This window comes from Neopelma chrysocephalum, unplaced genomic scaffold, assembly GCF_003984885.1.
Source record: "Neopelma chrysocephalum unplaced genomic scaffold, ASM398488v2 Primary Assembly neopelma1_75, whole genome shotgun sequence".
Classification (NCBI taxonomy): Eukaryota; Metazoa; Chordata; class Aves; order Passeriformes; family Pipridae; genus Neopelma; species Neopelma chrysocephalum.
Window position 1 is genome coordinate 9,131,208 of NW_020897736.1, and position 14,489 is coordinate 9,145,696.

At 46.9% G+C, this 14,489-nt stretch overlaps 1 protein-coding gene across 11 annotated transcripts in view; it reads left to right on the top strand.

Moving 5' to 3' along the window:
• The window catches only part of CHD2 (chromodomain helicase DNA binding protein 2), a 91,719-nt gene extending 78,062 nt beyond the window's left edge, over positions 1-13,657 (top strand). For 10 of the 11 annotated variants that reach the window (XM_027688230.1, XM_027688227.1, XM_027688229.1 and 7 more), the window contains 13 exons: positions 354-395; positions 1,400-1,539; positions 2,265-2,403; positions 2,543-2,693; positions 4,018-4,140; positions 4,448-4,576; positions 5,328-5,468; positions 6,619-6,753; positions 7,867-8,045; positions 8,597-8,696; positions 9,172-9,388; positions 9,752-10,001; positions 10,115-12,773. In XM_027688230.1, coding sequence (XP_027544031.1) covers positions 354-395; positions 1,400-1,539; positions 2,265-2,403; positions 2,543-2,693; positions 4,018-4,140; positions 4,448-4,576; positions 5,328-5,468; positions 6,619-6,753; positions 7,867-8,045; positions 8,597-8,696; positions 9,172-9,388; positions 9,752-10,001; positions 10,115-10,448 — 2,080 coding nt within the window. In that variant the 3' untranslated portion in view covers positions 10,449-12,773. Of the gene's footprint in view, positions 1-353; positions 396-1,399; positions 1,540-2,264; positions 2,404-2,542; positions 2,694-4,017; positions 4,141-4,447; positions 4,577-5,327; positions 5,469-6,618; positions 6,754-7,866; positions 8,046-8,596; positions 8,697-9,171; positions 9,389-9,751; positions 10,002-10,114; positions 12,774-12,798 lie in introns of those variants that run through there. The other variant, XR_003534974.1, reaches the window with a different exon arrangement.
• The last annotated feature ends 832 nt before the right edge of the window (positions 13,658-14,489 follow it).

Below are 14,489 nucleotides of genomic sequence, written 5' to 3' on the forward strand. Positions count from 1 at the left end.
GTTAATAATTACCAACATGGTGTGAGCCAGTGCTTTCTTCTATGTTTTCTTTCTATTTTCTTCTAATTTTTTTTTTACGCTACAGTTATGACTCTCCTTTTTTTTTTTTTGTCATCTGTCAAGCACTCAAAATTCATAATAATGTTGTGTTCTTCTCCAGCCAAGGTCACAAAACTCTTTGTGGGGGCTAATGGATGAAGCTTCCGAGCACTGAGGGATACTGAGCTAATCAATGGGGAATGCAAGGGTGATAATCTGGCAGACTGTAATTAATATATTCAAGTGTATTTGTGATACTGGACCTACTTTTTATGGCAGTTAGTTTAGTCTTCTAATTATTTTTTTTTCCTTAGGTTTATCAAGGCTTACAAGAAGTTTGGATTGCCTCTTGAAAGGTGAGTCCCACCCTGGCCCTGCTCCAGAGGGGAATCACGGAGGGACATTGTATTTCTGAGCAGAGCCAGACACACACATTGCTGTGGGTGTTTGAACCTTGTTGTCATGTCATCAGGAACACCAGCACTGCTGTGCAGTCCCTCGTGTCTCAGTTGATGGGCACTGATGAGTGCTGGCCAAAAGCATCTCGAGCAGCCGTGGCGCCGGGCTGTAACAGCATCGTCCTGCTGGCAGAGTCCGGCCCTTGGGGCATTCCCACTCAGCCTAGAAAAGAGAGGGAGCAGCTGTTGGAACAGCAAATACTACCCAAAACGCTTGCCAAGCTTCTCTCTGCACGTTAGCCTCAAAACTGAGTTTGGAGCATCTTTCCATGCTCTATCCCTCTTGGAGGGAAATGGGGAGAGGCACACACCATCCTCGAGCGTGGGTCAGCAGAGCCCTGGCTGAGTGCTGTGACCCAGCATGAGTGAGGGGGGAAGGGAGATGCCATATGTGCTGGGGCTGGAAAGCCCCTGCTGAGGTCTCAGGGCTGAGGCAGAGTTCCCTGCATATATTGTATGAGAATTACAGTGTTTTTTCAGCTGGTTGTACTCTTCTGTTGCGAAACACAAGGCTTGCGTGTGAGTCTTCGGGCAGGCAAAAGGGACAGCAGATGGCAGCTTTGGACCATCAGATGGAGTTAATATGGAACTAGGAAAGCCTGAGGGAACACTGGGCAGTCATAGAGGGTCCCTGTTGTCCCCAAGACAGACAGTTCCCACCTTTGCTTTAGTACTAACAAATCCAAAGGATTTGATCACTTATTCTACATCTGAACTGCAGCTGTTAGACCTAAAAAAAGACCAAAAAACTGAGTTGCTTCCTGCACAAACTCAACTTGTGCGTGTTTCATACATTCCTATATGTACAGTATTGAGTACTAAAAGCTGTGAAACAGTTGATTAGGAGATGACTGGGAGGAGATATTCTGTATCAAATACAAAACACTTTCCCCCTTTCCCAGGTTGGAGTGTATTGCCCGAGATGCTGAGCTGGTGGATAAATCTGTGGCTGATCTGAAACGTTTAGGGGAGCTCATCCACAACAGCTGTGTGTCAGCAATGCAAGAATACGAGGAGCAGCTGAAAGAAAATCCAGGGGAAGGTAGGCAAGAGGGTTGTATGCTGCTATGATGTTTTTGGGATTGTTCCATGGAGCTGGAGAGGAAACTGTTGCCATGCTGGATGGGGAGGTGTGCCACATTGTGACTTAGAAGCAATAAAACAAGCACACACTTCAACCATCCCATCCCTGCCAGGCAGCTGTCACCAATGGAGAGAAACTCCTGAGCCTTCTGCTCAGACTGGAAAGTGCCACTTGGGTCTGCTGGTTTCTGCTGGACATGTGTTTTCATGGGGAGAGACTGAAGTGAGCAGCTGATTTAATGCTGGGTCACAAAGCCCAAATTTTAACGGCTCCTGGGACTGGGAAGCAAACTGGTGCTATGTACTCCATGGTAAAGCTGGATCCACAGTTACCACTTCCCAGAGCTGGAATCATCATCCACTCTCTGTATGGCTGTTCTGTGCTGTTGGTTTAGAGATAAAGGGTCAGGCCTGGATTTCCTGCTGAGTCTCTGCTTGTTGCAGGTTAACAAAGCTGCTGAAGCAACAGCTTGAGCATACTTAGATTTGTTTTTAAGAAAATGATACTGGGAGGTGTTTGGATTGCAAATCCAAGTGAGTTAGTGTAAGAAAACTTATATTTGGGGCCTTATGTTTAAATAAGTGGTTGAGGCAAGGTCTTGATCATTGTCTGTGAAGCCATTTTTACAGAGGCACTTCTTTCTGTAAGAGTTCTCTTAGTTGCTGTGTTTTATTCTTGAGCAGGGAAAGGACCTGGAAAAAGACGAGGTCCTACTATCAAGATTTCTGGTGTCCAAGTCAATGTGAAATCCATCATCCAGCACGAAGAGGAGTTTGAAATGCTGCATAAATCCATTCCCGCAGACCCAGAGGAAAGGAAGAAGTGAGTTTGGCTAAAGTAGGCAATGCAGAAAGAGGCTCAGGGAATTTGGATTTTGTAGTGGAAAGTGAATAGCCTGGATATGTGGATTTGCTTTATCCTCCACAGCATTAAAAGTAGCTCGTGTTTGAAATGCCTTTAGGTACCGCCTGACGTGCCGTGTCAAAGCTGCTCATTTTGATGTAGACTGGGGAGTGGAGGAGGATTCTCGCTTGTTAGTGGGAATTTACGAGCATGGTTATGGAAACTGGGAGCTAATTAAAACAGATCCGGAATTGAAGTTATCTGATAAGGTAGGTCGCTTCGCTTGCTGATTCCATTGGGCCCATGGCAGTGCTCATAGAGAACATGCTTCATTTACTCCAGAAACAGATGTTTGTGTTTATAACTACTCCAAAAATAATAATAAATAATAATGAGGAAAACAGTGACCTTCATGGAATGTTGCATGCTCGATGGAAAGCAGAGCTGTGTTATTTGATGGGCAGTACATTTTCCCTGAGCGGTACCACATGAACCACACTGAAACGATGCAGGAAGAAAATGACAATGCTGACATGTGTGGTTACGTGCACAGGACAGAAGAGGCTGCATTGCATAATCATGACTTGATGTTTCCTTGCGCATCTCACAAGAAGCTGAGTCTGAATTTCTGTGTGGAAGTAATTTTTCACAGATTTGACACTGCTTATGTCAAGACTGGTCTGTGTTAGCTTTGAGGGTATAGTTACATGACTGGTGATGGCAGCACAGCCAGCTGGAAAGCCTCCATCTAGTTCCTCTGTTCCTCAGTCATGCCCACAAGAACGGTTTGTGGGGACCATGTTGAAATGATCTGGGTTAAAAATAAGCCTTCATCCATTGTGTCAGTGGAGTGGAAAGAGCAAACTGCAGCACAGGGCTGAGGAGCATCGGGAATCTCCACACCGGCTTTGCTGCCAATATGTGACATTCCCATGACATCCCTACTAGTGCTTTTAGCAAAGATCATGCTGTGGCTGAGAGCCCTTAATGTGTGGAGTTCAGAAAGGCATCTTATAGTGGAAACAACTGCCTGAGACACACCACCCAGTTTCCAATGAAGTATGAAACTAACCTAGTTGATGAGCTGAGATACTTCCCACAAAGTGGCCCCTTGGAGCCTTGTTTTCCACTAAAAATTCTGCATCTGTATCACTGCTGTAGCAATGTCTTAGGTTACCAGAGGGACCAGCCTGCTGTGACAAGGCTGCCACAAACAAATCTGATGTGTCAAGGAGAGTGGACTCAGTTTTGCAACGCAAGGTCCCGAATATAGTTTCTAAAGGTTTTTTTTTCTTCTAGAAAAGATCTTTTTCTTCAAGAAAGATCCCAGAGTATCTAGAGAGCTGCCTTGGGGTCCTTCAACTTCTGCAGAAGTCCAAGGGGAGGGATGCTTGTTTGCTGGGAGCTTCACTTTTAGCCAGACAGGGAGAGTCTATGAGGAGGGGGGAAGGAATGCTTGAGCCTGCTTGTTCCCCCAGAAGGTGCAGCATCTCCAGCCCTTTGCTGGGCCTGGAAGGACTGCTGATAGTGTGTATCTCTTTTGTCAAGCTTTGTACATGAAGGTATATATTTTTGTTTTCTGCTTTATTGAAGATCCTACCTGTTGAGACAGATAAGAAACCTCAGGGAAAACAGCTCCAGACCCGCGTTGATTATCTGCTGAAACTGCTGAAGAAAGACCTGGACAAGAAAGAAAACATGAAAGATGGGGAAGAGGTGAGATGTGGCTGCCTGATTCTGGGGATTTCAAGAGGAGTGATTGGCTGATGGCAGGGGACAGCCTGTGTTCCCGGGTCACTGAACATCATCTCCGTGAGGGAATATGGGCTTGTCTGTTGTCTGATTGCATTGTGATATTGAAGTGATAATTAGTGAAGGGCAGGTAATTATTGCACTTACTCAGGCTCATCAGGCTTCCTGCCATCCTGCAGGGCTGCAGTTGTTTGCAAGGTGTTCAGGAGATATAATATGTCTCCAGGAAGTAGCTATTTGCTTGCCCTGACTACTTCTGTGTTTTCACCAGGGCAAGCTAAAGAAGAGGAAACCACGAGTAAAGAAAGAGAACAAGGCTCCCAAAGTCAAAGATGAGCATGGGAATGAACTCTCCTCTCCTCGGCACTCGGACAACCAGTCAGAAGAAGGTGAAGTCAAGGTGAGTCAAACTGGTGGATAGTGGCTTTTCCAGGTTTCCTTGAGCTGTGCTATTACTGCCCAAACTCACCTTGAGAAGCACCCCCAGCAAAGCCCTGGGGAGTCAGGGGGCACTACAGAGTGAATCCCACAGGACTGACAAACTTACAAAAACATACATACAGCTCTAAGGGTGAAGGAGGGACCTTTCCCACCTATTCTTTTGGGTCAGTGCTTTAAGTGTTTTGGGGCATCCTAGAATGGCCACACACATCCACATATTGACTTGGAGGAAAGGTTGTCTTAGGACAAAGCCTGCTGCCCTTATAAAGGAGAGAAAGAAGAATTGTTTCTCTCTCCTTTTGGGCATGTCAGCCAGTGGTGAAGTTGGAGTTTACCAAGGTCATGCTGTTGCTTAGAAAACGTTCTGTCTTTGAGTGGTTTGGCTTTTAGTCTAAGGCTTTTTGTTCATGTGCTGATCAGTATCTACCTCAGGGGCTGAGCGTTCTGGAGCACAGTTGGCACAGGAAAGCAGTGCAGATCTGCAGCTTGCCAGCTTGTCACAGACTGGGGCTCCTCTGGTTTTTATACCCTTTTGTCAAGTTTGGGTGGATGGCAGCTGCTTAAGCAGGGCTTGCTGTCTGGTTAAAGAGGTGTGAGGGCAAATTTGGATGTACCTCAAAAGTTGCCTGTGTTTTAAGGATGTAAGTTTTGTTGGAAGAAAGTGCACATGAGGTGAGGACTCCAACTTTGTGCTGTGACTGGTTTTCTAGGAGGATGGCTTGGACAAGAGCCCGGTGAAAAAGAAACAGAAGAAGAAAGAGAACAAAGAGAACAAGGAAAAACAGACATCCTCTAAGAAAGAAAAGGAAAGTGATAAAGAGAAAAAGAAAACAAAAGACAAGAAAGAGAAGGTATGTGGTACTCTCAGAAGTAGTTTGATAGGAAAGTCCCTGAGCAAAAGGACAAACTGTGAGACTTAGGATTCATGAAAGGCCCTGTGTGAAGAGACATCAATGAAGCACTGGGGGGTGAGGTGGTATCCTGTTTTCAGCCCTTCTTGCCATAAAAAGTAGAAAAGACAGTATGTCCTAAGGGTTGATGAAATGTGAGCAAAAAGGAAGAGATTTTGTCAGTCTGCCTTTAAAGTACAGCTATCCCTGTGACAATGATATGGCCACAGAGCTGATGTTAAGGAAGAACAGGGGAAGAACCTGGAGCACTCAGATCAAAGTTCTGTTCAGCTGTGATTTATCACAGAGTTGGCAGCTCCTTGTCTTTATTCCTCTTTAATTTAAACTTACCCAAATGACCCAACTACCCACACCATCAAGACTGAAAAGTTGTCATTGTCACTGTTCAGGACTCAACCAGAATGGGTGTTTCAACATCCCTGGTATGTTGGAGACTAAAATGTCTCTTGAATCTTGGGTACAACTGCCCTGAGGCTGGGTTCAAATTGTTATGGGAGCTTTTACCCCCCTTCCACTGACCTGAAGTACCTGTCCAAGGAACAGGTATGTGCTGCATGCCAGTGTGCTTTGACACTGAGGTCATAAGTGCAAACCAAGAAGTTTTGTTGCATATGTAGGGGAAAGTTTGCTTTCCAGTGATTTTTGGTATGGCTTTGATAAGCTGCAGATAAGTCATATAAGTAAAATTTTACATAAACAGGCCATGATTTGAGAACTAGTGACATCTCATGAAGCTGCAGATCCTTGTAGACCTGAGACTACCCTGAGCTCTGTCCTTTGCAAGGGAGGGATATTCTTTCACTTAAACTCTCTTCCAAGTCTTCAGCCCTTGGTTTTCTCTCCATGAGTGTGAATATCACATTCATGTCCAAACTGTTGGCTCTGACTTCCCTCTGCTCCCTTAGGGGTGATGTAAAGCTAAATAGAGCCATTGCAGCTCAACAGTTTTTGATTCTGGGAGGAAAGTTGTAGGAGCAGTGCCCAGGGTTTAACAACTGCCAGTAACAATAGTGCAGAGGCTGTTAGTTGGATCGCTTGGGATCCTGCAGTCTGGCTCATCGTGTGATGTGTGTAATTTGTCCTTGTAAAGCCTAAAGGTGGAGAGGCCAAATCTGGGAGCAAAGGGAAGAGATCACAAGGTCCCGTCCACATTACTGCAGGGAGTGAACCGATCCCCATTGGCGAAGATGAGGATGATGATCTGGACCAAGAAACATTCAGCATAGTGAGTATTTTCCTTGGGAGATGGGAGGGCAGTGGCAGGGAGTCCAGCCCAAAGCAGTTGGGGTTTGCTTAAAGGGACGTGTTGTAGGTGTCAGGGTGTGAACCCTCTCCTAGCACCCCACAGGGATTTCCTCTGGCCAATCTGTGAGCAGGGCAGGACAATCCTGGATGAGATCTGACCACCAGCCTCTGTGCTACCCACTGGTAGCATGTCAGCAGAGCAAGCACAAGGGCTCTCTGCTTCAGCTGGTAAGTTCCCACCTGTCATTTGGCAGCCCTGGGTTACAGAAGACCCTGCAGCCTTATGTGGCAATCCCTTCCCTATAGAAGCCAAGGAGCCATGTGGGGCTCTTCCAGGCGGGGAAATAGAGTTTACAGGGTGACCTTGTATGGCTCTGGGAGGTACAGAGCTGTGTAAATGCTCTCGCAGCAAATGTGCCCACAAGGCTCGTTGCAAAAATAGCCTTTTAGTAAAAGTTGTCATGGCAGATTCTCCTTGGCTGAAATACCACTTCTTAAAAACAGTTCTCTCAATGCAAAGCTGTATATTCGCCTCAGGTCTGTGTTATTTTTTGTCTTTTTCTATAACTTTCCCTCTGTGATACATGGAAGGTTCAGTCAGGCAGTAGAAACCTGTCTGATTTCCTGTCTGTGCCCCGTGTTGATGTGCACAGCTGAAAAAGATGCTTTCATCTCATGTCTGCCAGTTTTGGTAAAAGGGAGCATTAAAGCATTTAATGAGCATTAAAGCATTAAAGGAGTGAACTCTCCTTCAGCTGGGGCTGCTGGTTCAGTGTGTGGATACTTGGATATGCTTCTCTACCTGCTGTGGGATCTGTGTGGGAGCAGACCATGTGTGGTTATGGCTTGCAAGGCAAATTGTTCCCCTCTAAAAGGCAGAGGCAATGGAGGTGGGGAGACTCTTGTCTTTTCCTGATTATTATCTGCAGCATGTCTAACAAATTGCTATTTTATAGCTGATTTCTCCTTGTCTAATGGTCAGATAAAGCTAATATCTTGTTCTAATGAACTTCTTGCAGCTCTGATTAACAGGGGAACAGTGTAGAGACCTGTGCCAAATTAATCACTTTCTCCTCTCTATTGCTCTTTCAAGTGCAAGGAAAGGATGAGACCAGTCAAAAAAGCACTGAAGCAGCTTGATAAGCCTGATAAAGGACTGACAGTTCAGGAACAGCTGGAGCACACACGCAACTGCCTCCTAAAAATTGGTGATCGCATCTCTGAGTGCCTTAAAGCCTACACTGACCAGGATCACATCAAGCTATGGAGAAGGTGAGGGATCATTTTGTTTTCCTTGGCTGGTCTAGGATATTTTGAAGTGGTAGTTAGAGGCTGCTGAGTGAATGTGCCATTTGCCTGTTATTTAACCAGTGAAATCTTGTGTTCTCTAGCCCACTCAGTCCATAGAATCACAGAATTATGAAATGTTTTGGGTTGGGAGGGACCTTAAAGATTATCTAGTTCCAACCCCCCTGCCATGAACAGGGACATCTTCCACTACACCAGGTTGATCAGAGCCCCATCCAACCTGGCCTTGAACACTTCCAGGGATGGTTTTCCATGGCCAGTCCCAGCTGAGGGTTTTTTCTTCAAGTGTTGGTTTCATTTACCTGGATTTCAAAGGTAGTTTAGATAAACCAGTGCAAACCTCTTTATTTTACTTTGAGGAACTTGGTTCCAGCCCTCCTGATCATCCTGTCCTGTGCTGGGTTGAGACTGTTTTCCAGAGGAAGTCAAATTGATTTGGTGTTGGTTTGGAAGCAGTTGATAGTTAACAATTAACTGAATGTAGCAATTAACAGAAAACTTTCATGTCCTTCTAGGAACCTATGGATATTTGTGTCAAAATTCACAGAATTTGATGCCAGAAAACTACACAAACTCTACAAGATGGCTCATAAGAAAAGATCACAGGAAGAGGAGGTGAGAGCTGAAGTGCCTTTCCTTTGATTGCTGTCTTTAAATGTTGCTACACTTAAAGTGCCAATACTTTCTGCCTCTTACTGTGGGTGTTCTTAGTTGTTGTTGTCAGTGTGTGATTTTCTCAACATCTAGACAGTCTGGCTGCATTAGCCTTCTCTTTCATGTGGCATTTCTGGTCACTTTGTCCTGGCTGTTCTGACCAAGAAAAAGCATTGTTTGGTGTGGCACATGGTGTTGAGTTGCCCTTTAGAGTGAAAAGCCTGGCATGCTGCCCTGTAGAGATAAGTGTAGAAGCAGAGCTGCAAAACTGTGCCTGTCCTCTACCACGTTTGCACCGTGCTCGGGCACAGTTGGTTCACCAAGTCTTCAAAGAGGCAGGAAAATCCAGAGCCCGACAGACAAGGCCATTCCACACAGAGTCCAAATCTTTTGATGGAAGACCAGCTGAGCTGTATCCCTCTCTTCCACCTTGCAGGAGCAGAAAAAGAAGGAGGACACGTCCAGCATGAAGAAGCCGTTCCGCCCAGAGCCTTCAGGCTCCAGCCGTGATTCCGTGATGTCCCAGTCTCACGTGCCTCACAACCCTCATTCCCAGAAGATCCATATGCCCCCTTCCCACACCCAGCAGCAGATGCACGGGCACCCACGTGACAACTATGGCCACCCAAACAAGAGACACTTCAGCAACACAGGTGAGTGCTGGCAAGCCAGGAGAAACCACCCCTTCTAACCTAATGCTCCTGGACACTAATCCTTCTGGGAATTGTGACTGGTCACGTGTAAAGGTGATGGGATAGAACAAATATTACCATTGTACTTACTGCTGGACTAGAAAACATGATGATGTAGTGAGGAAAAGAATATAAGAATGGGACACAATAAGATTTGTCAGAATAATGATAAAGAAATTCAGAGAAGAAAATTGGGCCCACGTAGTTTAGGGAGCAGAAAGTTAAAGGGGCATCAATAGTTACAATTTCTGTGAGAGTTCAGCAAAGTAATGGGCTTAAACTAAAGTATGGAAGAGACTTACAGGTGCTCTTTCCTCATGGCAGACCGAGGAGACTGGCAGAGGGATCGAAAGTTCAACTATGGTGGCAACAGCAACCAGATGTGGGGTGGGGAGAGGCACCACCAGTACGAGCAGCACTGGTACAAGGACCACCACTATGGGGACCGGCGGTCGCGGGGGGATCCCCACCGGAGCTCCGGGAACTACAGACCAAACAACCTCTCCCGCAAGAGGCCGTACGAGCAGTACAACAGCGACCGAGACCACAGGGGCCACCGAGACTATTATGACAGGTAATTAACTCCCTTCCACCTCAGACAGGCTGGGAGGAGTTCGAAAGGATGCACTGTGTTGGCCAGGCTTGCCTTGGGGAACTGATCTCCATCCGTTTGTTTTCCCTCCGCAGGCACCACCACGAGTCCAAACGTCGACGATCCGATGACTTCAGGCCTCAGAACTACCACCAGCAGGATTTCCGACGGATGTCTGATCACAGGCCGCCCATGGGATACCATGGCCAAGGACCTTCGGACCACTACAGGTCCTTCCACACAGACAAACTGGGGGATTACAAACAGCCCCTCCCTCCATCTCACCCTGCAGTGTCGGACCCTCGCTCTCCCCCCTCTCAGAAATCCCCCCATGATTCCAAGTCACCTCTCGATCACAGGTCACCTCTGGATAGGTCATTGGAACAGAAAAACAATCCAGATTATAACTGGAACATTCGGAAAGCATGAAGAGACTGAGAGGGGAAAGCGCACGTCTGAAATACTTGGATTGGTGTGGCGGTGGCTGCTTTCTCCAAGCCAGCAATGAGAAATTCTGAACATGCTGCTATCATCTGGCTGGGTCAAGGAGGATTATGGGGGAGTGGGTGGAGGAAGATTTTCCCTAATTCTTGATTCTGGTTTGGATTCCCATTTCCTTTCCCCTTTTTTACCATTGAACTGTTCTATCATGGAACCAGCCTTGCTGCCTCGGTCTTTGTTTTGTTTTTGTTTTCCTCAGTCCAATGGACCCAAGGGAATTTTCCCCAACCAGTGTTTCCTCAGAAGGAGAAGGCAGATCAGTGCTGCTTAGGATGGTGCAGAAGGCTGTGAGCCTGCTCCAACTTGACGTTATATGAGAGATGCTGCTTTGGGATTGAGGATAAACTGGTTGGGCTGGATTTGTGTGTAACCAGCATGGGGCAATGGGAGGATGTATTCAAGGAGGGACGAGAAAGACCCTCAGCAGCCAACTTTGGTTGAAAGAGGGACTTAACTGTCCCTGCAGAGTGAGCTATGCTGGTGACAATCCATCACTTTCCTGGCCATGTTATCATTTCCATGTCTTTATCCATTTCAAGAAACTGGCTCTGCTTTGATTTCTGTTGTCCTCTGCAACAGGAGAGCTGGGGGTGATCTTCCTCCCATCTCCAGGGCTGGAACTGGCAAATCTTGACTCTGGGGAGGGCGGGAGTTGGGATATGTGAAAAAAAGACTGACTTCCTTAGCAAAGGCTTAGTTCACTTCTAACCAGTAGTAAAGAAATCGGGGTGAGAACAGTATTTCCCAGTGGACAGGGATCAGGAATTCATAACAAAATGCTTCTCTTCTGGCATGGGCAGCTTGGGTGGTCCAGGAACTAACAGGTGCTGGCTGGGAGCTGCAAGATCAAAAGATAGCTCTGGGCATCTGGGGATCCTGGAACTTCCAATCTCCCCCCCACTGAAGTGCTCTGGTCTTTGGGCAAATAATTTCTCTCTGTGCTTCATGAAGCAGTGATCACAAACCTTTACTGCAATTGAAGGATAAAGGATGGTAGAACAAAGGGAAATAGGAATCCACTGATCAGGAATAGTCACCTTCCTGCCACCCTTCCAGCAGTGACTCAGAATTGCTAAAAGTACCTGCACTTGCAGACCTTCTGTCTGTCTAAATTGGAAATAAGCCTGGGGACTGAGCACCTCAGTGAGCAGGGAGCAAATAAGGAATTCAAGACTGATCCTTGGAGCAAACGTCTTAAGAGCCCAGCATGGCAGAGGGAAAAGAGGAGTCTGCAGCCCAGTTCAGTGGACTTCAGGGCAAACACTCCAAGTATTCAAGCCACAGCATTTGATGCAAACCAGCATCCAGCCTGGACTTTGTTGTGGTTGTGCACAGATTGCTGGCCAGAAGTAGTTTGGGTGATTATTTTTCAGGTTGGAGTTCCCTGGACACCACAAAGCTCTCCCAAAAGACAGACTGCCCAGAACGTGGTGTCTGGGGATGCATCACCTCCCAGAGCTCAGTGTTAAAGACCAGGCTGTTCCAGACTCCCCTCTTTGATGAGAGATAGAAGCTGGGCCTCCTGTTAAGATGCCAGTATTTGACCCTAATAAGCTGTGATGTCCTTTCCCCAAAAGACTGAGGGCAGGTGGGTGTTCAGGGCTGGTTTCCTGACTCCAGCCAGTGCCTTGGAAGGCGCATGCAAACCAACACTAATATATCCCATGTCCCCTCCACGCAGTGTATCCCTGGAAATCTGCTGCCGTCACTCCTTCTGAGCCTGCTGCTTTAACGGGACACACGGGAAGGGTTTTTCTTCCTTTTTGTTTTTATTTTGCAAGATTTCCACCAAATTCAGGGCAGTTTTGTTTCCTTAGGGGCACTTGCTGCCCTGAGAAAGTGTTACACTTGTGTTTACCTGTGCTGGGTGAGGTTAATGCAAGTCTTCCACAGTCCCCCTTGGAGCTGGCAGGCAGTGGGAGGTGTGGAGAGAGCATGTTTCCGCAGCTTTTCCCACTAAGCTGTGACTGCAGCCTGTGGCATTCAACAAAGAGGTCCTTTCTTTTCAGAGGTATTAGCTTTTAATGTGAAAATGGAAGAAACCTCAGAAGGGGCAAAGAGAATTGCTCTTTTTGTCCCCAAGCGGTGCTGTCATGGTGGGAAGTTCGTGCCATACTCTTGTAGCAAAGGCAATACTGGCCAACCAGTGTTAGGGTTGGTGCAGGAAAACTTTGAACCCCGGCAAGAGGCATTTTCTGTGTCCAGATGTGGGGGTTTCTGCACATCACGGGTTCCAGGTATGAGGTTGGTTGGGGTTTCTGCACATCGTGGGTTCCAGGTATGAGGTTGGTTTGGGTTTCCTTCTTGTGCAACAGCAACAGCTTTATGCTTGTCCACCAGAGAGTTGTCCCTGCTGTCACTTCATAGTGATGCTGAAGGCACATCGTTTTGTCCACTTGTGGTGGGCAGGTCTTTGCTGAGTTTGGTTTTAGTGAAGCTGGAGAATGAGATTTGGGAGAAAGTTCTCCCTGAGCACACACACACGCATTTTATGTCCCCTCAGCATAGGGACCATGACCAGACCCAGTCGCTTGGATATGAGTGGGATCAGAGGGGACACGTCCACAGCCATAAACTTCCCTGTGGTGCTTGTGTCAACACCAGGTACAGCTCTTCCTTCCGAACCGCCTGCTGGATTCCCTCCAGCCACTTTGCAGGAAAAAGTACCAACTTGATGGGGTTTTATTTGAAAAAAAAAAAAAAAGTTTTTTAGCCTGACCTCTTTGGAAATGGTGTAAAGTTATGAATTCACATGTTGCAAGTCCTGCAGACCAAAACCTGCTGTGGGGACAGGCGATGTGGTCCCAACCAAAATGGATGTGTAACAACGCACTGAAGTCCTTGTGTGAACGGTTTGTGATCCTCACAAAAATACTATTCTGCTTTCACCCATTTCCTCCCAACCTCTGCCTCCCCTCCAGGGAGAGAAGGACTCCTACTGTAAAAAATGCGGACTTTTAAACCTGTTGACTAAAAACAGTAATTAATATTAATTTATATTTGTGAAAGAAATGCCACTGTCCTAGTGATTTCTGATGTAAATATGTTGTTTATATAGTATGTATGAAATTTTCCTACCTTGTAAAACTGCTGTACTTTTGATTCTTGTATATTAAAAAGTGTTACTGAGATTTTCAGAACGGCCCCAGCATGGTGTCTCTGGGGGGTCCTGCGGCCCCTGGGTACAAAGGCAGATCTGGGGGGTGAGAGCCTGACACTGGGGCTGTTTTGGGATGACAGGGCCCTTTCCTGCAAGCCACGATGGATATTTTCACTGTGCAGGAATAAGCATGTTCTTGTTGGCTGCTTTTATGTAGTTTCACAGTCTGCAGTGATAGAGACTTGGAAACCCTTTCGGATGGGAATTTCCACCTGATCAGGAGGAGCCAGGCATTCCCTCACCCATATCCACCAGGATTTCACTGTGATGATACCAAAGTTCACGTGTTTATCCAGCCTCCATATTTTCTGGATCTCTGGACACGTGTAAACTTATTTTTGACCTTTTCTGGGGAGAATTCCCCATTCTCTAAAAGGAGTTCTCCACTCTGTCTCTGGCTCCTCCTGGGCAGGATGTGCCTCTCCCCAGGTGGGACGTGATGGCACCCAGTGGGCTGCTTTGGTTTGGTCGTTACCCTCCACCGCTCATGCTGAGGCCCACACGGCAGGGCAGGGAGCAGGGATTGGAGCCATTTCTCCCAAGTTATAAAAGCTCATTGTAAAAAGCACTTTTCACACCTGTAGCCACTGGGTCCAGCCCTTCCCAGCCTCTCTGCCGCTAAGCCAAGTTTCAGCCAAGAGTGAAATTTCACAGCTGAGTTATATGCTCCTGAAAAATGGATTTCCTAATGGAAAGAGTGACTGGCTGTTAGCCATGGGGCTGCGGCAGGGAGAGGGGCTCGGCTGGAGGGAGGCACAGGGGCTGCAGGGAGCTGGTCTGGGCGTACGTGCCTGGAGCACAGGGGGGTG